At 39.9% G+C, this 27,300-nt stretch overlaps 1 protein-coding gene across 1 annotated transcript in view; it reads left to right on the plus strand.

Annotated features, from left to right (window-relative positions):
• Nucleotides 1-15,708: 15,708 nt before the first annotated feature.
• Nucleotides 15,709-27,300, plus strand: part of ltbp1 (latent transforming growth factor beta binding protein 1) — a 144,001-nt gene continuing 132,409 nt past the window's right edge. The window contains 2 exon segments of the mRNA XM_042501812.1: nt 15,709-16,451; nt 26,922-26,992. Coding sequence (XP_042357746.1) covers nt 16,075-16,451; nt 26,922-26,992 — 448 coding nt within the window. The 5' untranslated portion in view covers nt 15,709-16,074.

Here is a 27,300-nt window from a genome sequence, read left to right on the forward strand (position 1 = left end):
CTGACAACCCAAGATGGCAGCCATTAATGAAGATGGCAGCCATTAATGAAGATGGCAGCCATTAATGAAGATGGCTGTCAAATTGGCCTCCCAAAGAGGATTTCTTTTTCATAGTAATGTGTGTAGTTGGTTCATTTGACTGAACATGGAGGCAATACCCATCAAGATGATTTTATAGCCCACTGACTTATGCATTTTCTCCTTCACAGGGTGGTTTGAGAATCAACCCTCGACCTTGAATGTCAGACTGGCCAAGAACATGAGCTCAACCAGTAAATCAGGGAACACTGACTGGACCAAATGTTGGTCTCCCAAGGGCAATCCTGCCAAAAGAGGAGATGCCAGATATGTGAACTTGGCAAGGAATATTCCTGTTTCACTCACTCCATGCAGGATCCATCTAGCTAGACCCTGCAAGACTTTACAAAGGTGGAGGAAAAGAGGAAACCTTGAAACAAAACAAGGCACAGCGTCACAAGAGTTTAAGGCTCCTGTACGAAAGCATGATGTTACACGGAGCTGAATAAAGGTCACCCAGCAGCTACTGGAGATGAGGCTGGTTGAAAAAAGATTTCAGGTCCAAGACAGAAAATCACTGCAATGTGAGAGTTTGAGGAGTAGCAAAGCCCAGAAATGAGTTGGCTCTTTAGACCTCCTTGTTCACTTGTCTCCTAGTCAATAGGTTTTTTGATTGGGTTTTTAGTTAGAGGAAATAAGGTTGGTTGCTAACAAGTGGCCAAATGAGACGAGTGGCATCACGCCAAACCGCGCCACACAAAGCTTTATAGCATCACTGTGGTGGCGATATTAAGTCATGTCAAGTCATCGTGGCATTGTTTGTTTATTGCCTAACATAGGGTTTTTTTACTTCTGGCGATTATTTTTAGGCTTCAAAAATCATAAAAGTGTTCATTTGTGAAGATTATCTTACTGAACAAAAGCACTTATTTTGTGCAATGATCCAAAATCCAATGGAAAAATCCCATATGCTTTTTGACAAGGAAACCAGGGTGATGTTAACATCCCATCTATGAAGCTGCTCTTACTCATTTAACAGCTCCTGAACAGCTGGGAATCCACCTTTCTGGGAAAAAAACAGCTAAAAACCAGCTCATGCTGGTAGTTGGTTTTACCTAGTCTCAGATGGTCTCAGATGGTCCTGACCCAGTTGCTGGTCTTTGATGGTTTAGCTGGGTGGGCCACTAGCCAGACATGCTGGTGTGACCAGCCTGCCAAGCTGCACACATTTATCTTTATGCATATCCCATTACAAGGAGACTTAGCTGATTTATGCTCTTTGCTTTTCAAAGCTAAGCCATAAAATATTATGTTAAAATGTACCTTAAACTGGTCAAACAAGCTGGTCAACCAGCTGAACCATCTGACAGTGGTCAAATTGTTTTTTCAGCAGGTAGGCTGGGTGACTTTCCAAAGGAGACATAATCCCAAGCACAAACCCGGGGTTTAAGCTCAACCAGTTCACATTGTTGAGAGTTTCACACTAACCCTCACCCTACCATCTCAGCCCCAACCAGAAGGAGTTTAACGTCAGTATCCACAGTGGCAGCCAAAGACACCTTTAGCTGTTAATGTTCATCCAGTTGCAGGTCATATTGCTGACTATGGGGTTCTTTCCCACAAACAAGTATTAACCCCACGTGGTGTCTAGGTAAAAAAATGATTTTCTGACATTATTACATATTTTAATATCTCCTGACTGAACTACCCATAATGCACCATGTTTCAAAAATGTTTGTCCCGAATGAAAGCAGTCTCTGTGCACATGACCCAAGCTGACTGAATATATGAACTCTCTGCCCGCATTTTAAAACATTGCATCATGTGTGATTACACATCATGGCTGCAGCCCTCCTCAGAGCCTTGCGTGTGTTTCCCCACAAGTTTGGCAAACAGCTCCCAGCCTCCACCCTCTTTCCCAAGGAAGCTGTTATACTGTCAGTCTCTGAGTTCTGCTTAACATCACCCTGCATGGGTCCATATTTGGCAGTCGGTTACATCTTCCAGGATCTGTCCCAAGCTTAAATAACCATCAAACAAACAAAAACACACAGTTTCCATTCTGATTCTTTAGGGAAAAGTTGTTTGGTTTAATGTTCTTTTTGGGATATTCAGAGCATTAGTATAACAGCAAACAGCTTTTCGCTATCTAAAGCTAAAGTAAAGTAATGGCGTCCTGAAAAGATAATTAATAGATGCATATACTAAAATGTGCAACCACTAAAAGAGCAAAATAATGAAATTATGAAATTATTCAAATGAATATTTTTTTCCATCAATTGTTGACACTGTTTCCATGCTTTAGGGCATTTCTGCTGCCCTGAAACATCACACAAACATCGCAACTCAGGTATCATCAAATTTTCCCAATTCACCACCTGTAATTACGAATTTGAAGGGCCGTTCATGTGCTTGTAACTCGTAAATATGGCAAATACAATATTTCTGAGGAACACATGAAGGCAGCAAAACACTGTTTGCTTATTTAGCACTGTTGCCATAGTTAGCACTATTTATGCTGTTAGCATTTTTAGCTGCTGGCCACCATCTCAATCACCTCCACTGAGAGCCATTTGTAGGCAGTCCTGGCTCAGACTCTGAGTCCAACCCATTCTCATTCTGAACTCGTCAAATAGCGCTGATCTGTCACTGCTTTCGGCACAAAAATGTGATGCCAAGAACCACCTTCCGCCACCATGCAATGTGCATAAACAGCATTACGTGAGAAGGTGGTCGGACAGAACCGGTAGCATTGTTATTGTACACTGGCTGATGGCCGCTAGGCACCTGGCATGTCCACATGCAATGTGCACAGAGGGCGTCACTTGATAACGCAGCTGGACTGAACCGATGGCACTGTTGTCATACAGTTGTGGGCAGCAGCGGGTCCACATGCAACGCGCAAAGGTGTTGTCACTGGTCACGTGTGCATGAAGGACAGCGTCAGGTAATAACGCTGTAGGTAACCACATAATATAAGGAGTGCAAGCAAGCTTATAGGGTGGATGTGTCCCACAAACAAGGACTTCTGTGCGGGAGTCCAGAGTTCACTTCCCACATGGATGTGTGTGTTTTTTTCTACACATACCATACTTACACTGATCAGTAGTAAAACATCAGCATTGGTAGTGAAATGAGGCTCATGTGGAATCAATTAGTTGTTTAGCTACAATGCACCCACAGTTGTGCCAACTCAGTGGTCTGTGGTGGTGGAAAGAGGTAAAAGACCAAAGATCCAGAAATTCACCAAAGAGAAGTTGACATTTTGGTTACAGTGGAAGTATGTGGTGGAAAAAAAAAAAGTTTTAACAGCTGTGGTCTATTAAAATACCCTTATTAAAATACCCTCCAGGACCATATGACTTAGCGATGTGAATGCACAAATTCATATGCACCATTTACCATACGTGAAATGTTTCATAAAATTAGATTAAAAAATGTATGCTCCTCACCATACTTCAGACTAGTATACAAATTGTGCATCTGGCTCCTGCAATTTGTCTTTAAAAATGGTTAAGACAGGGATGACCTGGTACATGTGACGAAACAAGTGTTTCTGAAGAACTACAGATACTTTCCTGTACACAATAGGCCTAGATTTTTGGTTTCTGGGGAGTTTTTCATACAGTTTTTCATGTGCATCAAAACAATTTAAAAAGACATTATTTTGTGTGTCCTCGTAAGCCCACAGTAATATGTTATTAAGGAGATGCCAAGAGTTTTACCACATTGACAAAAACAACTGGCTATACGTTTACTGTTGGTGTTAGTGCATGTAAGCTCAACTCTGAAGAAATACTAGGCTGAACTTTGGATGGAGCGCTGGGCTGCGTGTGCTGAACCCAGCGGCAAATGCAACTCAAATCCCGTTCTGTCTGAATGGGCCTTTAATCATACAAGGTTGTAATTTTTCCAGTCAGGAAGTTTTCCATTGCTTCACGATAAAAGTGAACAAGAACTTGGCACATAATTTTGTCCTTGTGTTATTTTTCTTACATTTCCTTAAGAAATACAACTATTTTTGAAACTTATTCATCAGGATAGAAATGTTTGGTGGCCATGTCAAGTTGATTCTGACTTTCAGTAACCTAGAACTTTTCACTTACTCAACCTCACCTCCTTAATGTAGACAGAGGTGTGTGTCTTTGCCTCCTGTTCCCTAAAACAGTTGATGAGATCTGTGTTTTTGCTGATATTGAGCAGTAGGTTGTTCTCTTCTTCGAGCACCACTCTGCAAGATTTGAGGATTTCAGAGGATTCCTTTTGCTATGTGAAGTCTCATTATTGTTTGTAATCCAGTTGATGATAGCAGAGTTTTCTCTATGTGGAGGGCTGCAATTATGTGCGTACAGTGTGAACAGGAGGGGGCAAAGTACATAGCCCTGGGGGGCTCCAGTTTCAACCCTAGAGTGCAGGAGCAAATGTAAAGTGGCTTGGGTCTGTTACTGTTAAGTTGGGGAAAGATTGTGTTGAATGCTGAGTTGAAATCAACAAACAGAATTCTGATGGAGGTGTTTTTAATTTAAAGATTTGTGATGGCTGAGTGGAGTAAATTGGAGATGGCATCCTCCAAGAATCTGTTGACTCGGAATGCAAACTGGTGATGGTCCCGACTGTCATGGATGTTGTTCCTGATGTGCTTAAGAACCGGTTTATTATCGTACTTCATCAGGATTGGAGTGAGTTCCAGAGGGTTGCATTGTGGACAGATCTACAGGACTGTTTTGTGTACAGACATGTTCATAGATGCCACCACCCAGGAGAGCCACAACAATCTAGAGGAACATACATGAACAGTTCCCAGGGTCAGGTTCTCAGGGTCTCTAATTGTGTTGTTTTTGTTTGTGTGTCTCTTTTTAGTGATTTTGGGTATAATTGAAGTTTTTGGCACTTTGTAGGGACTTTGTGTCTCCTTGTTTTGGTTTTGTGTCCCTGAAGTTGTTCGTTTGTAGTAATTTTGTGTTGTTCTGTATCACATTGTAGTGATTTTGTATTTGTTTTATTGTATATCTTTGTAGTCGTTTTGTGTTACTTTAAAGTGATTTTGTGTCTCATAGTTGTTTAAGTCTCTCTGTGGTCGTTTTGTCACACTTAATGGTCATTTTGAACCTTCTTGTAGTTTTTTTTAACATGTTTGTAGTTATGTTGTGTCACTTTTTGTCTCTATGTGCTGGTTTATGTTGCATAGTTTTGTGTTGCTTTATAGTGTTTTTGTGTCTCCTTGTAGTTATTTATGTCTCTTTGTGTCACTTTGTAGTCATTGTGTGTCACATTGTAGTGATTTTGTCTTCTTGAAGTTATTTTATGTATCTTTGTAATTGTGTGTTACTTTGTAGTGATTTTGTCTGCTTGTAGTTGTTTCTATCTTTGTAGTCATCTTGTCAAACTTAAGTTATTTTGTCCCCTTATAGTTGTTTTACATATCTTTGTAGTCATCTTGTTTCACTTCTCCTTGTTTGCCATTTTGTCTCTTTGTGCCAGTTTATGTCACAGTGTATTTGGTTTTTTTTTTCACTTTTTGGTGATTTTGTGGTTCCTTATTGTCATTTTGTGTAGCTTTGTAGTGGTTTTGTGTCACTTTGTAGTGATTTTATGTCTCCTTGTAGTTGTCCAATGTATCTTTGTAGTCATTTTGTGTTGCCATTTTGTCTCTTTGTGTCAGTTTATACCGTACTGTAGTTGTTTTGTGCTGCTTTGTGGTGATTTTTGTGTTGTGTTGCTTTATATTTGTTTTGTTGCAGTGATTTTGGGTCTCTTGTAGTTGTTTGTGTCTCATAGTCGTGTGTAACTTTGTAGTGATTTTGTGGTTCCTTATTGTCATTTTGTGTAGCTTTGTAGTGGTTTTGTGTTTCTTTGTAGTTGTCTAATGTATTTTTGTAGTAATGTTGTGTCACTTTGTAACATTTTGTGTCTCCTTGTTCATGTTTTGTGTCTCCTTGTAGTTCTTCATGTCCCTTTGTAGTTATTTTGTGTCTCCTCGTAGTTGTCTAATGTATCTGTGTTGTCGTTTTGCGATTTTGTATTGCCTTGTAGTCCTTATGTGTTGCTCTCTAGTCATTTTATGTCAAGATTGTCTTGAATGCTGAGCTGAAATCAACATTCAAATGTAGATTGACATTGACGTAGTTAGTTATGTTAGAGATACGTGATGGCTAAGTGTAGGACAGGGGAGATGACATCCTCTGTGAATCTGTTGGCTTGGAATGCAAACTGGTGAGGGTCCAGACTGTCTTTGATGTTGTTTCTAACGTACTGGAGGACCAGTTTCTTGGAATGGAAGTGGGTTACACTGGGCGGCAGTCATTTTGATTAGACGCTACAGACTTTTTTGGGTACAGGGATGATGGTATCTATCTTGAAGCAGGTGAGAAAAACAGAGAAAAACGCTAACCCACAAAAATATTAGTATGGCACATGCTCTGAGTCCACAGTTATCAGGCCCAGCAGCTTTACTCATATTCACCCTCCTTAGGGTTTTTTTTTACATCCATTATGTGTACAAACAGTGGCTGGTCCTCTGGAGGTGATGCAGACTTGACAGCTGGCTCTTTGTTAAGCAGATCAAAGCGAGTGTATAAGGTGTTTAGCTCATTTGGCAACATGGCCTCCCACATGATGAGGGTGCTCCTACTTTATAGCCTGTGATGGTCTGGATCACCTGTCTGATGCATGTCCGTGATGCCAGCTTTCAGTCTCGCTCTGGCGATGCTGTATGATTTCTGGTCAACCAACCAAGAGGCAGCTGTTTGGTTCTGGATAGGACCTTCAATGCAAAAAGGATTATTCCTGGCTTTCTGTATGGGCAATTGTTCTATTCTGTTTATCACCACATTATTAATACATTTGCTGATGTAACTGTTGATGTATGCTCCTGGCTGACAGTATCTCTGAACATGCACTCAAAACAGTCCTGTAGAGCTGCCGTAGCGTCATCTGTCTACACTCTCTCTCATGGTTTGACCCTTTAAATCAGCTGGGAGTTAGTAGGAAGGAGAAGCAGGGAAATGTGATCTGGGGGATGGGCTTTGTAGCTGTCAGGAATGCTCATCCAAACATTGTCCAGGGTATTGTTTCCTCTGGTGGGGGTGTGGACATGCTGGTGGAACTGAGGTAAAACAGGTCCGAGGTCTGTTGGATTAAAATCTCCAGCTACAATAGAAATACTATCTGGTATTTTTGTCATGTGACTACTGGTGATGTCATATAGCTCTTGTAGTGCATTTTTTGACAGAAAGAATCAGAAAGAATGTGAACAGCAGCAACAGAAACACAACAGAAACAGAAACAACAGAAACAGCAGCAACAGAAACGCTCATCTCTCTGGAGTCTTGTCTCTCTGACGGCGCATACAGTCTTTATGGAATCCAACACTGCAGGGGCAACTTTGACTTAGGTGCTAGAGTAGGCTGTCCACTAATTGGAGGGCTGGCAGTTCAATCCCCAGCTCCGTCAGTCAACATGTCAAAGTATCGCTGGGCAAGACACTGAACCCCAAGCTGCTCCTGATGGCTGTACCATTGGTGTGTGACTGCGTGTGAGTGTTTCTAAACTGAGTAGCTGATGGCACCTTGTATGGTTGCCTCGGCTGCCAGTGTATGAATGTGTGTGTTAATGGGTGAATGTGACTCTTAGTTTGAAAGCACTTTGAGTAGTCAAATGACTAGAAAAGTGCTATACAAGTGCAGGTTCATCTACCAAGTGCTATTGCTTGATCTGGTATATCATGCCCAGGAAACACTGCATGTGTGAACAGCGCCTGATGGCAAACTTGCCAAAATGCTGTGCCTGGCAAGCTTGTAGAGCTGAGTGCAGTGTATTGATCCACTCAGCCCCTCCTTGCCCCTCACTCTCTGTTTGTCCTAAGATGACTGCTACACCTGTGACACAATCACACACACAGTGACAGGGTTCACTATTAGCATCACATGGCTAAGGCTACCCAACATTTATCAATAGGCTTAATTACTGAGTTGAGCTGTTCTGCTGTCAGTGTGAGATTGTTGGGATTATTTAATGGCTCAGGGTTCTACTGTTTGCCGCTGCTGTTATGTTAGCACATGTTGGGTGGAGAAAGCAGGAGGAGAGCAACTTACAGATCGACCTTCAGCGCTGCTTCGGAATGTCAGATGCAGTTGCTGGCCAGTGATTAGCTGATTCTGCCCTCCTTCCATTAAATATAGATTCAAATTCTGTGGGAAAAACTAAATGCTCATAATGAAAGGCTCCAAATGTGAGACATCATCACAACAATTTTTGCAATTTTCATTTGCTCCTTTAATTTCATTGCAAGAAATGGTGCAACTTTTTAGAAAAGCTGCCGTGAAATCAGGTATTTCAGGCCATGAAACAGCCTGCAAAATCCTGGAGGGGCTGACCAGAAATTCAGTTCAAAAGACAGACCTAAAAGTTTAAAAGGATGTAGTCAACACAGTTTTTCTTGAACCCAGTGATGTTTCTCCAACAGCTCTGCCAGAGCAGCCCATTAATACTCCACTTCACAGCAACCACATAATCAGGTTGAGGAAATAAAGTGCTGACCGAAGTCCTCCAGTGGGACGTCAGCAGAACTATGATCTCATGTTTGTTGGTGTACAGCCATTCTAGAAAGCACTGAAGGTGAGAAGCTGGTCCCTGAGACCTTTTTGCTCATCCCTGACTTCCTCTACAGTACCCCCATGGAGTAGACACTTTTGGTTTTGAATGGCATATCTTGACAGCTATTGGGAATGATCCCAATAAAAGTTGGTACAGAAATTCAAGGTTCCCTTATAAGTCAGTGGACTGTAGAGTTGAGATATTGCAAGAGTGTGTAAGGAATTCATATCAAAATTGAACAAGTCGGAATTCAGACATACATTTGGATTTATACCAGTGCACCTGTCAGACAGCTACGTGCATGGAGTTTATCTGAAACAGATGTGTGTCTGCTGATATTCACTTTTCCTCCTTGGAACATGCTCATCTACGTGATGAACTTGAAGACTTGGGAGCTACATTAAGTCTGGTGCAACTGTCTGAAAGTTTCTAGAACATTTTCATCATGAATCTTATGTCTGTGGACAATCTCAAAGTTGTATGTTTTAATAATAGAATTCAGCAGCCTGTACAGTTTGTATATGACAAGATATGGAACAAAATGAACTCCCTGTCCCTGCAAGGCCACCCACAGGATTTCAATAAAGCAACTGGATATTGGTCATGTAGCAAAGCCTTCAACCTGTTTAATAAAGCCATCTATTTATCATCCAACAGCTTAGTCGTCACATTCACAGCTTGCTTCACATTCAAGTCAATATCTATGCACAAGAAAATGAGATTTGCTAAATAAACTACTTTAGATAGAAAATACTGCAGATGAGCCAATGTCACGTTAAAGGAGATACATAAGCATTTTCAGAAGGCATGATATGTTAGCCTGAAGCCATATGCAACAGTTCAGGTTGTATTATGTGTCTGAAGTAGGGCCCCTTAAAGTTCACACATTAATAATGTCATAATAACGTTGATAACATTATTAACGTTGAAAACCTGTCTGTCAGTGTCCCTTGAGTTCCAAACATGGCGTTGGAACCTTCGGGCACGAGAGAGAAGATCCTGCTGCGTACTTTCTTCCATCATGACAAGAGGAACTCTGAGTGGCCCGGTAACTAAGAGCGCTGTCTGGTTCTCCTCAGCGTTCCCTCGTCTAATACGTTGGCTGAATGTCCTCAGTTAGCTTTGTCAGCTAATAAGCGGCCTACTATCCATACACTCTGCTAATTGATGTCCCCTTTAGTATACTATGCTACTTAATTAGCTAGTATTACACACCTGGTGAAACAGCCTTCAAAAAGTCCATGTCGAAATCATCTGCTGCTCACACAAACCAGCAGAACACAATCCCATTGCCGAATGTCCAGTTGTCATGTCAAGTTGACAGTTACAGAATCAGTCAAGTTAGTATGAATATCTGTTAAAACTTCTGACCTTGTTTTTGCTAGCAAAGCCAACACCTTTCTCCTCTGTCCGCTCTGTCGCACCCTGGCACTCCCTCACTCATGCTTTACCCACTCTCTCAGATCACGCACTCCTCTCATGCTCCCAGGCGTCAACCAATGGGAAAACAGTATTAGACCCAGTTACAAAGAAAAAACCATGAACTCTTCACAAACACATATTTAACCTGCATATTATCTTTTTTAAACTTGTACTACAGTATAGTATGCCATAGATTTTAAACATGAAATACAAAAACATATTTTACCTTGTTTGTGTACATGAAATAGCTTTTAATCTATTGTATTTATTATGAACTCTACATAAAATGACCTTTAATCTGTTATAATGAACTCTTCTTATTAAAAGAAATGTTTAATATCTACTGTTTTTTAAAAACATTTTTAACCATGACCTTTTAATTGGGTTACATTTACAACAGATAAAAAACGTGCAATTAATTTGCGATAAATTGCACGTTAACTATGGACAATCATGTGATTAATCACGATTAAATATTCTAATCGACTGACAGCCCTTGTCTAAAGCTCTAGTTCTGCTCTTGTACCACTCACGCCATGAGTTTGAAACACGCCTGATCCAGAATGAGTATGTGTTATGGGCATACACACACTATTTTCTGTGAAATCAGCTGTTGCAAGCTCTACTATGGAGTTTACAAAGTACTTTTCTTAGTGACTGATCTTATCCTCTGCTCGGAGCGTAAGGAGCCCTAAAACCTCGTTGCTTTTCAGATTTGTTCATCAGAATCCGGTTTTATTGCCAAATACATTTACATATACAAGGAATTTGACTTGGTGTTAAAAGAATAAAAATCATCTTATTTGAGTTAGCTGCTGCTGTTAGCTGTTATTGTAAATATTCTATGTTTGAATATTTTGCTGTTATTGTAAATATTGATTGCGATGGGTTGCGCACATGACATGTTGTTACAATGTCACACCCGTCCTGCCCATAATCCCATTTTATCGGCTTTCCCTTTTCACAGACTTCAATTTAACGCTGTTACTACCTCAGCTGCTGGCTTAAAGACGAGACAATTCTGTCCCCCATTCCTCAAATGAACCCGTTTACGCCCCTTTTACACTGCCTGCTCAAGGTGCGAATGTTGGGCTGTTATGCCTCCTCGCAGCCCTCCTGGGCTGGACAGGTATAATGTTTGATGACGTATTAATGTGTGACTCACCACGGGCAATTTATAAAGAACTTAGCAGCAGTTGACTGCTAACTCAAATAAGAAGTACAGCAGCTGTAAATGTCCACTAATTAGGAAGACAATGAGATTCAAGAGCTCCTTATTCTCTGAGCAGAGGACAAGATTAGCTGCCATATAACAGGGATGCTAAATAATTATTATTTTTATGCTAATGTTTTATTATTGTTTATAAATTGCTGCCAGTGTGTATGTTATATGTCACACTAGAGGTTCATGCTGTTTTAATAAACGTTAGGCCTGTAATGCCGCTCTTTTGTTTCTGTGGCGCCGGCATGCTGTCTAAAGTCACACACTGGATGATGCTGCTGTTGTTTGGTTCTGTGTCAAAATACAAAAGGCAGCATAAAGAAGGGACTTAGCTGTTCTCTAGTCTGACCTCTGTGTAAAAAAGGCTTTATAAAGAACAGCAAGGCAGACTAACAGCAAGAAATTCTCGCCTTGAACAGACAATGTGGACCTTTTCTCTCTTGCTCTCTCTCTGTCTGCCTCTCTTTACCGCCACTAGGGGGAGCCAGAGGAGACATTTTGAAAAGGCACTCAGAGTGCTTTAAGTTGACTTGTGCAGGCAATTTTTTTAATCATCTGTAACTTTCTCTAAGACACTTTTAATAATGTGATTATTTTATATGTTAAAGTTATAAATTTAGTTCCTTTAAATCCATAGTTGTTAAAAAGGTCATTAAAAATGTATTAAATAAGGTGTTAAAAAGAGTTAAATGATGCGATAAAAATGTATATGGAAAGTACTTGAAAATGCATTGCTTTAATGAAAAGTTTTCAACTTAATGCAGAGTAACACCACCCCAGTGTTGTTAATGGCATATTGTGGGAAATGTGATGTCATTTGGAGAGGTCATACATACGTCAGTAGCATTGTGGGTAACAGCAACATGGCTGCCGGCGATGAACGCTCGACTCCAGAGCAACGATTTCCTACACGTGGCCCGAGAGGTGCACACGGTAATTGTTTCACATTTTGTTTCATGTTATGTATAATGTTGTTAATGTGCATTACATGGACATTGGTGGTGGTATTTTATTTAGGCACATTTTGTTGTGCTGAATTGAACTAGGAAATGAAAGACTGAGTGGGTGGAAAATGGATGTTTTTTATTTACACTTTTATGTCCTTTACTTTGTCATAGTTTTCACAGTGTGTATGGTGTCTGAATGTGTTTAACCGTAATGAAGCAAGAGCACAGCAATAAATGTTCAGAAAACATCAGTACAAAGCAAGGCCGTTAATCCCCCCCCCCCCCTTTCCATATAGATGAATTGAGAGGCAGGCACTCTGTGGTGGTAATAACAACAAATGTTTGTGGGAAGCTAACATTAGCTCCCTCTCAGTGAGCCCAAGGTAAGCTACAAGACACCTCACCTCAATTACTTTCTAATGTTTTACCAACCATAATTAGGCCTGACAATTGACAGTAGATTGTCGGACTGTCGACTCATTCTACAATAAGCCCTGAACAGTCCATCATCAGAAAAAGCTCCTGAACTAGCTGGTGGTACTTTAGGGGTCGACCAATATTGTTTTTTTAGAGCAGATTCCGATACAGATTATTAATAGTTAATGAGACCAATAACCTTTATTTGAACCTAATATGCATTTACAATGAAAATAAAAATCTTTCCATCAGTACTTCGAATTTGGAATATAACAAACACAAAACTTTGGTTAAACTCTTTTAGCAAATGTTTAAATGTGAAAACTGAAACACTTACACATCATATACAGCAAGTTCCCAGCAACTTTTTTTTTTATAAAATCAAGTGAAAATTTTAATAAAAAATGAATTTAAAAAATTGTTAAAAGTTCCTCCCATGCTGACACTTTCTTTGCACTTTTTATTAACTAATTTTATCGGCGATCATTACATTAAAATGACAATACAGATAATAGTCAAAATGCCAAATATTCATAATATTAATAATCAGCCAGACCGATAATCTGTCGACCCCTATGGTACTCCCCATGGTTTCTCTTCTTTCTGAGGGTCTCATATGCCCACTCAATCCTTCGTTTCCCCATGACCAATTTGGAAATATCCTCCTAACCGTCAGTCAGAGCCAGAGCAAGCACTTCCACACTCACTGCACAGTGTCAGGTTATTTCATAAATGACCCACTTATTGTACAGTCTTATTTATTTCTTGCGCACTGCTCTTTGCACTATGTATATAGTTTATTCTGTCATTATGTGCACTATGTGCATTGTCTTGTTTTTCTTACCTGTTTGTTGTTGTTGAGCGGAGCACTGTTACGAACAGAATTTCCCTTGGGATGAATAAAGTATTCTGATTCTGATTCTGATTTCCGCCTGAACGTTTTAATGTAGATTTTTAGGTACAGAGAGAAAGTGATTCAATAGTTTCCAGCAACAATTTAAAAACTAGACACAGCAAGCTGAAATAAGCGCTCTCTCTAATCAGGGCCTTTCCTTAGTCTCTCTCCCTAAAAACAAGTAATCACAAACAGTCCCTGAACTAGTGGTTGCTGCTAACTTAAGCGAGGTGTATGCTCGTCACAGTCCCTGGTGTGAGGAGGCGCATGCAAAAATGACATCATTGAGTATCTAGTGCCAAGTGCGAAGGCTCCACAAGTTATTGCGATATTTAGTCATGTACCTCCAGCTCTTCAAACCAAGCTGGTAGTGCTTTTGTGTCTCATTATTGTTTTGTATCTCATTATAGTTTTTTTTTTTAATAACTTTTTGGTTGTTTTGTGTTGCTTTGTAATCATTTTATGTCTCCTAGTTGTCATTTTATGTCTCTTTGTAGTTGTTTTGTGCCACTTTGTAGCTGCTGTGCAGTGATTTTGTGTCTTTGTAGTTATCATTTACCTTTGTAGTTGCTTTGTGTGTGATTTTGTCTCAGTGTGATTGTTTTAGGTATCTTTGTAGTCATCTTGTGTAGCTTTGGAGTCAGTGCTGCTTTGTAATCAGTTTGTGTCAGTTGGTAGTGATTGAGTGTCTCCTTTTTGTTTTGTGTGTCCTGTTGTTATTTTTTGCCATGTTGTAGTTGGTTGGGTTGCTTCGTAGTCAATTTGTGTCTCCTTGTAGTTGTGTCATGTCTTTTTGTAGTCATTTTGTGTTTCTTAGTAGTCAATTTTGTCACATTGTAGTCATTTGTTGTTGCTTTGTGTTGCTTTGTAGTTCTTTTATGTCTCCCTGTAGTAGTTTTCTGTATCTTTCTAGCCATTTTGTGATGCTTTGTAGTCATTTTGTGTCGCTCTGTAGTGATTTCGTGTCTCCTTGTTGTCATTTGTGTGTCTTTGTAATTGTTTTGTGTATCTTTGTAGTCATGCTGTGTTACTTTGTAGTGATTTTGTGTCACTTGGTAGTGATTGTGTCGCTTTGTTGTTTTGTGTCACGGTTTAGTTTTTTTTGTCACTCTGTAGACATTTTGTGTGCTTTGTAGTCATTTTGTGTCTCCCTGTAGTTGTTTCATGTCTCTTTGCACACATTTCGTATTGCTTTGTATTGATAATTTGTCTCCTTGTAATTGATTGTCTCTTTTTTAGTCATTTTGTGTCACCATGTATGTAGTTTTTGGTACTTTGTGGTCATTTTATGTCTCTTTGTGTTTTTTTTTTCCCTGTTTGTAGTATTTTTTGCCTCTTTGGTGGGTCGGGCTGGGGAGCTGACACATTGGGCCCCTGGGCCTGTGCCTAGTAGGCCTGTTATGTAATCCGTTCATGTAAGTCATTCTCCTATTCCTACATGGAAGCGGTCTGCACAAGTTAACGTGGACGCTGTGTAACAAAAGTGCATGATAGGACCAGGAATGAGTGTTTGAAAGGCAGTTCTGAGAACAGCATACTGAACACATTGCGGGTTTTTTGTAAACCATATGGAGCAGATAAAAACAAAAGCTTTTACTAAATGTGAAGTGCTTTGACAACATTCAAGGGGAAATATGACTCTCCCTTGGTGATATAAACAAAAACTCAAAAAAAGTTTGAATTGCGGCCCTGGACTCAAAGTTACTATAAGAAACACTTAATATTTTGAATAATGACATAATGGGGTTGTAAACACCGAGACACTGTATGATGTTGACAAAGTATGAAAATGTAAAGATAAGGGGATAATTAAGTTGTGACTTTGGAGATAACAGGCTGATAACATCTGTAAACATTTGCAGCTCTGAGCTTCCATATATGTGGTGATGATTTCCACCTGCTGAGGGGTAAGTGGAACTAAACCCAATCTGCTTCTAATGTGGAGTTTACACATTTAAACTGGAAGTCAGTGTCAATTTACAGAGCTGGGACTGAGAATGAGTGTGTGTGGGGTGAGTAGGTGTCGGGGTGGGTCAGTCAGTGTGTGGGCGGGGGCTTTGGTGTGGGTCCCCTGACACCCTTGGGCCCCAAGAAAGTCTCAGTAAGAAACACCCCCCACCTCCCCACGCCCCCCACCCCGCACCGACGTCACGTCTGGAGGCTGGCTGCTCGCGCCGCTGACTCTGCTCACCTCCAACAGAGAAACTTTCCTGGAGTTCTAAGGCTCCTCACACCGCGGACCGAGTCACATATTCTGCCCGGAGGAGACGGCAGCAAGCTCGGAGGCCCTCCAGAAAGCAGGACTACACTCACTTCTTCACCCAAGGAACGTTTTGTTACATGCCCTACTTTCTTTCAAACGTTTCAAAGTGGGGCTGAAGTTTTTTCCTTGGCAACGTTAGCTTATTTGGTGCATTCCCACACCGGGCTGGAGGTCGGTACCTACAGGAATATGCTCAGGAATACCACCGTTTGCTCCACTCGTAAAAAGTGAAAGGAGTCGAAATTAACCATTTTTTCCTATAAAACATTTCTTTGACTTCCTTTTCGGTGTGGATATGGCTTGGATAAGATGGGGCCTCTTATTTTCCTTGGGTTTGTTCCTCTCCCCGGTATGTGTGTCAGCGGAGCAGCGGCAGCAGCAGAGCGGCGTCAGGCGGCTTTATGTGCTGCAGCCCGGGCCGGGGCCGGGGCCGGGGTCGGCTGGAGCCAACGGCGGGCTGAGAGTCAGCTCCATCTCGACACATCACGGCGCGGCGGGACAGCCGCACACGTATAACGTGGAGCTCACCGCGAACTACGGCGGCCAGGTCAGGACCCGCAGGATGGGGAACCAGGCGGCCTCAGCCCCGCAGTACAGCCACCAGCAGCCGGTGGTCCGGCAGGGCGGCCAGGAGCAGAGTCAGCAGCAGCAGCAGATCATCAAGCTGTCCGGGTAAGAGACTGCGGGTAGGAGTGTGAGCTAGAGGGAAAATCACGGCGCGCCTAATGACCTCCTGTCACTTCATGACTTGCTTACTTCCCATCAACCAAACAAGCACTAAACTTTAAGAGGAGTGCCCTAAAATGAATCAATTAATCAATCAATCAATCGGACTTTATTTGTATAGCACCTTTCATACAAACTGTAACACAAAGTGCTTCATACAGTAAAACCAAAATCCACACACACACACACACACACACACACACACACACACACACACAAACAAGCATGTGAATAAACACAAAAAACAAAAAATCAAACACGGACTCCAGGAACAGAGGAAATACTACCATATGTGAGGAAACACCAGAGGCAGGATAAAACCTATAAATAGAAAGATAAAAAAAATAAGAGGTAACTGAAAGGATGACAGCACAAAGTAAAACGAGCTAAAGAATATTAAAAGGAATATATTAAAGATAATAAAATTATATAGTAGAACTATGAAACAGACTAAAATGCATACATAAAAAGTCAATAGATAAAGTTGAAATAAAAGCCAAACTAAAGGTCTTGCTTTTAAAAATATCCGCCTCTCTACTGCCTTCAGGCAGGCTGTTCCACAAATGTGGGCCATATTAACAAAAAGATGCCTCACCGTAAAACTACACTTCATAAATTGGGTACTGGTATGATATCAGCTATAGTATTACAGCCTTATCTTAATGGCACAGACCTAATTTCATCCTGCAGATTTGGTGGTTTCCCGCTCAGTGTGCTCAAGAACACAGAATGTACTTTTGTTATCAGGTACTGCCTTTCAGTGACACTAATTGGAGTTGACAGTGTAGATTGAGTGTTTGCACACTAACTAGGCTGCTCGAACTGTCTGATCTGTTGGATTTTACTCAAGCTGATGACATTGTATATTTCCAATATGTTGCAATTAGTCCTAACTCAAAGACAGATGGGCAGTGTTGGGAAGGTTACTTTTGAAATGGAATTGGATTGCAGACTACAAGTTACCCTGTTAAAAATGTAGGCTACACCAAAACGAAGGCATTCCTGCACAGTGAAAAGATGCAAAGCTATAGAATGAATATTATACTTAACATCAGACATGTTCAAAGTCCAGCCCAGGGGACAATCGTGGCCCTGGGACCAATTTTAAACTGCCCTCAGCTTCACTTCCAAAATCTACTATGGCCCACAAAAATATATTTTTAATCAAGCATGATCACTTTGCACCTTTTCCCTTCACCTCACAATAAAAGAACTATAATTCAGCTTGTAGACATGCATTAGGTAGAAACTAACATTTCTACTCTTTTTATAAACAGACAGTAAAAAAGCAAATGGTGTGGTTACCTAACAGCAGACATTTCAAGCGAGGTCCCAGACATGGCCACATTAAAGAAACATAAAGTGGACAGTGAGGCATGCTCTTAGGAGCAGTGGAAAGTCAAATACATTTTCACTAAAGTGAAACAGTTGTGTTTGCCTTGTTTGTTTGTGATTTTTCATTATTTAAAATGTAATTACCTATTTGATGCGAAAAGCAGCTGGCTCCCAGGTATTCACATTATATAATCTGGCCCCCATTCAAAAACACTTGAACACCCCTGGTTTACATATAAACTTTTTTCAGTACCTGTGACTGATGACAAATACATTTATTTTGTAATTTAATTACATGCTACTTGCCAGTGCCCAACACAACCAACATGGGCTTACCCGTGGGCCCCAGGTAAGATGCCCATTTTAGGACCTTACCCAGTTGGTGCTCTACTATAACCTATGTGGGGCCCACTTGGGTTAACCCACCCTCATGGGTAATTGGCATTGGGCCATTAAGGAATCTATGGGCAATTCCATATAGCGCCCATTCTTCAGCCCATTTACTAACCACAAGAGCTCTACATACAAATGTTCTGTTAAGTCACACAACATGCAAAGGAATTAATTGACTGTTAAAGGCTTCAAGTCACTACCTCTCCGTCTACCCTCCGCAGTTGCCAGTGTCCCATCAACTTTGTTTATTACAGATTCCCACACTTTTGTGTATTCCTGAACTCCTGGTTGTTGTATTGAACAGCTGCTATGTATCTAGCACAAGATCACTGTGTTTCGGATACTCAAACAAACCTTGTAGCTGCATCTGCATGATGATATTTTGCTAAGCAAATATGTTTTTGTCTGGTCTTTATATGAGGCCAGTTTGATGGTACACATCTGGAAATTTGGGAACAAATTATTTGTCCTTCAGTTCAAACAGTGGTGAACAGCGATAGGCTGCAACCCAGTGCCTACAATGTTCATCTAAGGTTAAAGTTGAGAAAATTTAAACTTTTGGCGTACCCCTGCTCCAGACATCTGCGCTGAGCTGCGACACACTGCATTCACAATAAGAGGCGCGTGCTTAAGCTGTTCTTCAGCGATGATGTAAATATGCCTTTCTTGGTTCATCAAGCAGAGGTTTAACTCGCCTGAATAAGTGAAAACACCTGCCTGGGTGTGCAGAGACTAAAGATCAGTGTGTGAATGTAACAGAAACAACTAAATCAAGTAGAAGAAGGGAAATAAATATCTAACTTTAGTCATCTTTTCAGTTTTTTATTATGGAAAAGTGTATATGAAAATTGGCTGGAAATGTACAGCAGATGCTGTGAGGCAGTGACAGAACTGTGGCAGATGTACAGGCTGGTGAGCAGTGAAAACATCACATGTCCTGACAGAAGTTCAATGTATAGGGTTTAAATGGTAAACAAGGTGAAAAATGAATATTTGAGAGCATTTTAGCCAAGTCACCGGTTTCCAAGGACCGTTAGATGCTGGCACCAATCAATGTTGGATATACTTAGTATTCCTTGAGGGCGTACTTCCCTGTACAAGTTGCTGATGAGTTGAGACTGAAGCAAAATCAGAATCAGAATCAGAATGCTCTTTATTGTCATTATACAGTGTATAACGAGATTGGAGAGCTTCTCCATTCCTTCAGTGCAGTAGATTTCACTGCAACAGTATGGAGCAGGAAAAAGCTGTATATAAGTAACAATCTCAAAGAAATACATCGAAATAAATATGTAAATCTGGAACCGAACACCAACCCAAAGTAACTAGGGTTTAAGCAGTGTCACTCACTTCCAGAGCGCTGTTTTTATTTTGGTTTTAACCACTCAATTCATCCGTGTCTTTGTGCTACACCTCAAAAATGTTAAAATTTTACAATTTTTTGTGAACTTTCTCCAAATCAGTTTTTCAAGAGCTTGTCAGAAACTGTTGTGCTAACTGTCTCGAAACTTTGTCAGAATCATTTATGGATCTTCTGATATGAGTTTTTGAGGGAATTTTGATATGTCATTCCTTTGTGAAATTTTACATGATTAAAACCGGAAATGTTAACAATTAATCGACGATTGATTAATCCGTCCTTAAGGATTTAATAGAACATGTGAAATTAAATCAATTAATTGATAGGCTTTGAAATAGTGTCAGATTATATGCAATATGTTACTGTGAGTTTGAAATAAGCAAAGTATTTATGGCTTTTTCAAATAATGATTTTTTGGTTAATCAATCGTTAATTTTACCAATTAATCTGGGGCGCCTGGCGGCTCAGTGGATAGAGTGGGCGCCCCATGTACACACACGGTGTCCTCGCCGCAGCAGCTGCGGGTTTGATTCTGGCCTCGGCGCTTTGCTGCATGTCACCCCATCTCTCTCCTTTCAAGTTTTCACTGTCCTGTTGAAAAAAGGCACTAAAAAGTCCAAAAAATAATATTAATTTTTTAAAAATGATTAATCAATTAATTAATCAAAGTGCTTACCATTTCCAACCCTAATTCAAATCTCTGTCTTTAAGTGTAATTTTACATAAATGCTCAAAACTTTGTCAAATTTGGTTTAAGCAACTGTATCCAAACATGGTGAAAGTGTTCAGATATTAAAACAGTTTGAAAATGCAGTTTTGGAATGTTCAGCAACTAAAGCGTGCTACAAATCTCGCCATTGGTTACAGGGATTTGAACAATATTTGGTATGCACAATGTAGGGTTTGACTCAGTGGAGGTATAACATTTGGTAAAGGTTTATTAATGTGGGCATTAAAACAAATCCAATTTTCTACACATTTTACATTCCATGCTTAAAAAAAGTCTACATAATTCACCAGAATGTCCAACAGAGCTAGACATTTTTCCAGCACATCCATTTGTGATAAAGGTTTCCATCACTACAACCTAAGGCCAATTTAGAAGTCTGTCACATCGTGTTTGTCAAAATACAAATAATTAATTAGAATTTATTTTGCAACAGCTCTTCATTTGAATGCTACAAAAATGAACACAGACATTCTTTGGATATGAGATATCACATTTCAGATGGTGTTCTGATTGGTCAAACAATCAGTCTGCAGTGACATTCAGTGTCTACTGGAATTAGTACACTATAAGAAAAGTCAATAGAAAATATAATAAAATATTGTGAAATAGCAACAGTAAAAGACCGTCAAATCAGAAATTATATATCACTGTATTAAATACATTGAATAACTGTATTGCAGAAAAACAGTACAAAACTGATTTATACTGTCATAAAATATAAAAATAACACAATTTTACTGTGAAAATTAAGAACAATTCTAAATTTAATGAAAAAACACGTAATATTAAGGCATGTTATTACCCTAAAATTAGTTTAAATTAGTTAACCATTTAGCAAACACGTGCCTTCATTTTTATGGAAACAAGACACCAAGTAACCGTAAATCAAGAGACAGTAAAAAACATTTATTTTTACAGTCCTAATATGTAGGAAACACATGATTTTACTGCGAAAAAATAAAGAAAAAAAAGCAAAGTTGATGGGAAAATACCATAATGGCCAAAGCGCATGCACAGCATTTACAGTATTTGACAAGACATCCAACATAAGCAGGGTGATGTTTGATGTCCTCAGAATTTTGTTACCAACATTTGTTGTGTTTTAAATTTAAATACACAAAAACCACCTCAGTTTTGCTCATGATGTCATTGCCTCAACTTATGAGAAGGTGTGTGGAAAATGATGTCTCCCCAGTGGTGCAGTGGGTAAGTCACCTTCTATGAGGACACAAAGGTCCAGTGTTGAAATCCCCATGGGGGTGAGGTCCTACTTGCCAACAATGTAGCATTTAATGCATGTGGTGTGCTTTCAAGTGCTCGTTGAGGTCATCCGGGTCGTAATCTGCTTGGATCCCATGATTGCAGCTTGCGGCTATATGTAATAAATAAATCTGGACCTTGAACATCAAACTAACTGACAAAAAAATCTATGTGGGTGTGATTTTTATTTCGTGAGTGATTATTTACTCTCAAAGTCAACTGAGATTCTCAGGTACACATTGACAGTACCTTGACTGTGTGTATGCAGCCTCCATACTAAATGGTAATCAGGAATGGCCAACATTGCTGTTACTTGTATTTGAAGTTAGAGCTGAAAAACAATTTCTTGAGAAACTATTTCTGAAAATCATTGATACAATCATGGGCAGTAACGTTAAGTGCAGATGAACAATGCTTGGCTGTCATCAGCCAGCGCCTGGAGTTCCCCGTTCTTCTGCTGATTAAGTCTGCTAGAGGACTGGAAACCCTTGATGCAGTGGATGAGTGGGGAGCTCCGGGCAGCATGAAGCAATGCCAAACACTCTTCATCTGCACATACTGCCCACACTGTGGTGACACAGAGCTGGTTGAAAATTTCAAGAATGTCAGAAAATATGGTGGCTGGTTAGGCTTTCACAAATAAACTGCAGCATTTCATTTCCTGTGTTTATTTTCTTAAACAAAACTTGGCTAACTTAAGAACATAACTGCAGAAAATAAAAAGCTACAGTCGATTTGTGAAAGCCTGACCTTCATTCATGTTATTAATATTACACACAAACCCCTCCCCTTTACAGTTATGCATGAAATACCCCACAACACGTAATATAAGGTGGTGTAAATGGCATTTGCAGCAGAAAAATTGGGTTCAAAATATGCAATAAATATGTTGACCGGTCACAATTTAAATTTGAGAGGATAAAATCAAAAATCATTGTAAGAACACAGGTGCAACCACTTCTGCAGTCAATGAACAGGCCATGAGTCTGACTATTCGTCAGACCTGTCTGAGGAACAAATTTCAGAAAACAAGATATTGGTGACTGAGGCCCACTGGTGTTAGGAATCGCTGACATATTCAAGACTGTGAAAAAATAAAAAACAAAATTCCCCCAAGCATTTAGTACACATAAATTAATAAGATTTTGTGTTGGGTTTCCCCCCCATAAGACAGCAATGGTATTATCTAAACAGACTGGCATTTAAAGGTCCAACATTCTAAAAAAGAATAGTTATGCTCAAGATGGAAGTTGCTTACATTGGGTGCATGTGTAAATATAATCTGATGCTCTGCACTAAAGTGAGAGAGATGACGTTTGAAGTCATGTAGAGTTCTATTTCTACATGAACTAACGGTATGTCATCACACATTCACTCCGTTCTGCGCTCTGCTGCTCCGTCTTCCCAGACAGAGCGCCCAGGGTGTTCTGCCGATAACTTCGGCCTCTGGTACTATAAACTGTACATGCAAAGAGTTTACGTCAGAATAAGAAGAGGGGAAACACAAGGGTGAAAAAGAGGAGGCCACCAGACTGTGTGTGGTCCTGCAGCCTGACCTCAGCTGCTCCGTTTGTGGCTTGTGAGAGTGCTATGATGTGTGACTAGTTCAGCTGTGAATTGCTGTCACTCCCATGAAAGCAGATGACTCAGTCATTACCAGCATACAAGGCGTTTGTTTTTGTTGTTGCTGCAACTTCATTTGAGAAAGTGACACAGAGTTGACAAATGCAGCAGATGCTTGTAATGCTGCTCATAATTGAATCATTAAGGCGGTTCAGACATGGTATTAACATGTGTCTTTGGCGATCAAATCGCAAGTGGACAGCCTGTAAGTCTGCCTGATCACACCTGGCATTAGACTGTGTGTTCACATGCATCTCAAATGACCACTTGTGACCATTAATAATGACGTGACACATTTTACTACTGTCAAAAAATTGCAGCTCTTAAGATTGGATATTGCACTAAGCAATTTTGATAATATTTTTATTAATTGTGCAGAGTAATCGTGGTGTCAGCAGCAGGGATGCACATTACAAGATTATTTGCTGATAATACATAAGCTGATATATAACAACTCATGTTGCCAGTACTGATATGGATATAGCGACTTTTTTTCACCACCTAATTTTAGTGAAACTGAAGTCTCTTCTGTATTGGAATTAACATCATATTATGCATACCCTTACCGTGATGGCCCGCCAGCAGATGGAGACATGAAATACAATGTGTCTGTAATACTCATTCATTGCACAAAATAGGAAATTACTTCATCTTAGGGTTGATGATTTGTACATGTTCACTTAATCAATAATGATAAAAAGAATTGGTTTGTGATATTGTCAGAAATCAGCATGTTGGTCAATGCCAATAATCATTTAAAAGCCAATATCTGGCGCTACAGATGATGTGCAGATATTTTTGGCATCCTTAGTGTGCAGCAACAGACAACACCTGAAAGAATGTGGCCATATGTGGCCGAGACCACCTCCGAATGTGGTCTAAACAATCAGACCTCAAAAATCATTAAATACACATTGGTTGCGCTCACACCTAATCGTAGAGATGTCCAATGATGATCCAGTCACCCAAGGCACATGTAAATACCAGGTGTGAACAGGGTGTATGTGACATTAGCACTGTTGATGTGAGTTTTATGGCCCTTGTGACTGTCCTCAAGTTAGAAATGTCCATGTTTTTTGAGTAAATTACAGCAAATACAGCGCTGTTTTACGGCTGATTCTCAAGTGTTGGAGCTTCTCACTAGCACATGAACAACCCTCCTCATCCCACTGGGGTTGACCACTGCAGATAAATCCCCAGATCAAATCAGCGTTGGCGGCCTGTGTGACTGGGTCAGGGAGTTTCAGCTGATCCTCCTTCATAGTCCCTTTCCCAGCTTTGGTGAGCAGGTGTCTTTATGTGTCTAAATTTAATGGAAAGACATCAATTTAAAGTAACCTCCCATTTAACACAAGAAGTTCTTGCGCTCACATGAGGTGGCACGAAAGACGATTTGAAAAAGCCAGATTTTACAAAACTTCAATGGAAACACTTTTTTGGCTTTTGTAGGTCACATGATGCTATGGCTATGCACTGGAACTGGAACCAAACTGGCTCCCACAGCTATGATGCAGCAGGCGCTTAACTCTTCAAAAGTTGAGCAGATCATCTGGAAGTTTTGAATCCACAATTCCTCTGTGACGTCGTTGACTATCACCTCCCAGAAATCTCTCATACGTGGCCGGGCCCATGTATAAGGGGCTCGCATAACACGCCTATACATCGCTTTCAATTGGAAGTAATGACAGCTAGTGTGGTGGCTGCAATAGAACAAAACTGCTTATGTTTTGAACATCCATCGCCATGCTTCTTGCATCACTTAATGGAAAAACACAGTCATCTTGCAACTTTGTTATATCAACATTTAGAAAATACCACTTAGGTCTGTAATGGAAACCTGCTGAAAATCACCTATGACCTCTGTTTCTCTTCAAAGTTTTCTGTGTCCCCTCTCTAAATTCAGGTGTCTTAGCGGGTCTGTGAACACAACTCAGGCGAAAGTCATCATGAGTTTTTGTTTTTACTCAGCAGCAGTTTGTGACGTTTAAGTTGCAGGATGTATAATAAATCTGTCTATTCCGGTCAGAGCAAATAAGATCAATAGGTGAGAGGAGCAGATGCTGCAGAAGCAAATGGTAACAAACTTTTAGACCCAGTGCAATTTATGATAGTATGTATAATTTATACATATAATAATGTATTTGTTAAAATCAATGCGTAGTGCCATGATTTGATCGTGACAGGCTGCCACAAATAAATGAATATGTGGGAAACCCTGCAGTCTCACCCTGTACTGTTGTAGAATTCACTTTCGCTTTGTCTCTTAAACTCATCAAAAGGTCAAAGAGGCTGTGACTCACATCAGTTCATCCAGGCCAGTCTCTTTGATGATGATGTGAGTCGTGAGTTCCCGGGTTGTTTCAGCTTCCAACAGCCTGACTCAATCAAGTCTCCATGGACCTTCTCCATCCAAAGTTTTGTAGTAAAACTAAACTTGTGAGATTCAGGTTGGCATTGCAAGGCTCACAAACCACACTACACAGCACTACACCAGTGTCATAGAAAATTCCTGCCTTCCCAGTGATATTTAGTACCACACGGCCAAACCACATCTCATGAGCTTTGCGTTTGGGACAGGAGTCAAGTCTGGAAAACATCCGGTGAGAATTGGTGGAGCCCAGCAGAGTTGTGCCAAAAATCAGATAACTATGGTGGAACATTTGTATGATGACGTGACTTGTCTCAAACCCCCTGAACCTTGTGGACAACAATTATTACCAGGCATTACAGACCTCAAATGAAACTTTATGTGGCTTATTTTTAACCTTACATGCATTCCGAAACAACCTCCAGCTTGAAAAAGATATAACATTACAGCAAATGGTGCATTTGACCAGCCAGCTGTAGAAACGGTTGATATTGACATTTTAGTACAAGAGTTAACTGTCAGTCATCCAAAGTAGTCTACTTTTAACCCTTAGGGAATGTTTGGCACATTTTAAGCGCTTTTCATTCTTCTTTAAAAAAATGTAAAAAATGACTGTGTTCATGCATATGGCATACATTTTGGCAAGATTGTGTATTTTTGGCTAATCTTGGAATTTCCAGCTCAGCTCCTTCAATAAGTCTCTCAGCCATCAAAGCATAAAAACATGCATTGTATTATTTCTGGGTTTCATTCTTGGCGTTTGCCTTGGAATTTGTCATTTATAATTTTCCATCTATGACTTTTTAAATTTAATTTAATTTATTATTTGTTTTACCATATTGCGCACATAGAAAAAATACATGCTGTTTCCACACAGTTGCACTGTCACAGTAAATGTTGCAGCAAATCATTGACATATCCCAGACTGTCATCATAAAAAAGAATCTACTAAGCATGTAGTATATATATATATATATATATACATATATATATAAAAAATTTCAGTGTTTTTTTCCCAATCTAAAAACATAGTGGCATCATGACAAAAACCTGGCATTTAAAGGGTTTAAATTCTGAAAATTAATAAATATTTGATAATTATGATTAGGACTGATTTTGGTTAAAGATCAACTCAATGGAAGAAAAAAATATTAATGTAGCTTGATTCTGAAAAGCACATTTTGTGTACAGAGCAATATGAGTATGTGTAATATTAAAGCGGGCCCTAACAACACACCTCAGAGGTAAAACTTTAAAGTCCCACCAGATTGAAAATTATGGGCTGTCATTGTTATTTCTTTGGAATCTTTAAATGTAGCTCAACTGTATTGTTTTTCCTTTTTGCAGGGTGAATGTTTGTGGCGGACAGTGCTGTCATGGATGGAGTAAAGCTCAGGGGTCGCAGCGATGCACGAAGCGTAAGTAGACAATAAACTCCTTTCAATTAAAAAGTTCTGTACAGTCTTAATTTTATTTCCAAACGTATTTGCTGCTGCAAATCAGGGAGTAGGATTTTGGCTTCTTGGTGTGTAAACATAAATGTTTCAGTATGTAGGATTTAGGGGGGTATATTGGCAGAAATGGCATATGTTTTAATAAATATTTTGTCCTTCAGCGTATAATCACCTGAAAATACGAATTGTTGTGTTTTCATCTTCAGAGGTTTACATATTGCACTGCCACTGTTTCTACAGTAGTCCAGAAGGGAGAAACAAAACACTGGCTC

The sequence above is a fragment of the Plectropomus leopardus genome, chromosome 15 (assembly GCF_008729295.1).
Source record: "Plectropomus leopardus isolate mb chromosome 15, YSFRI_Pleo_2.0, whole genome shotgun sequence".
In the NCBI taxonomy this organism is placed as follows: domain Eukaryota; kingdom Metazoa; phylum Chordata; class Actinopteri; order Perciformes; family Serranidae; genus Plectropomus; species Plectropomus leopardus.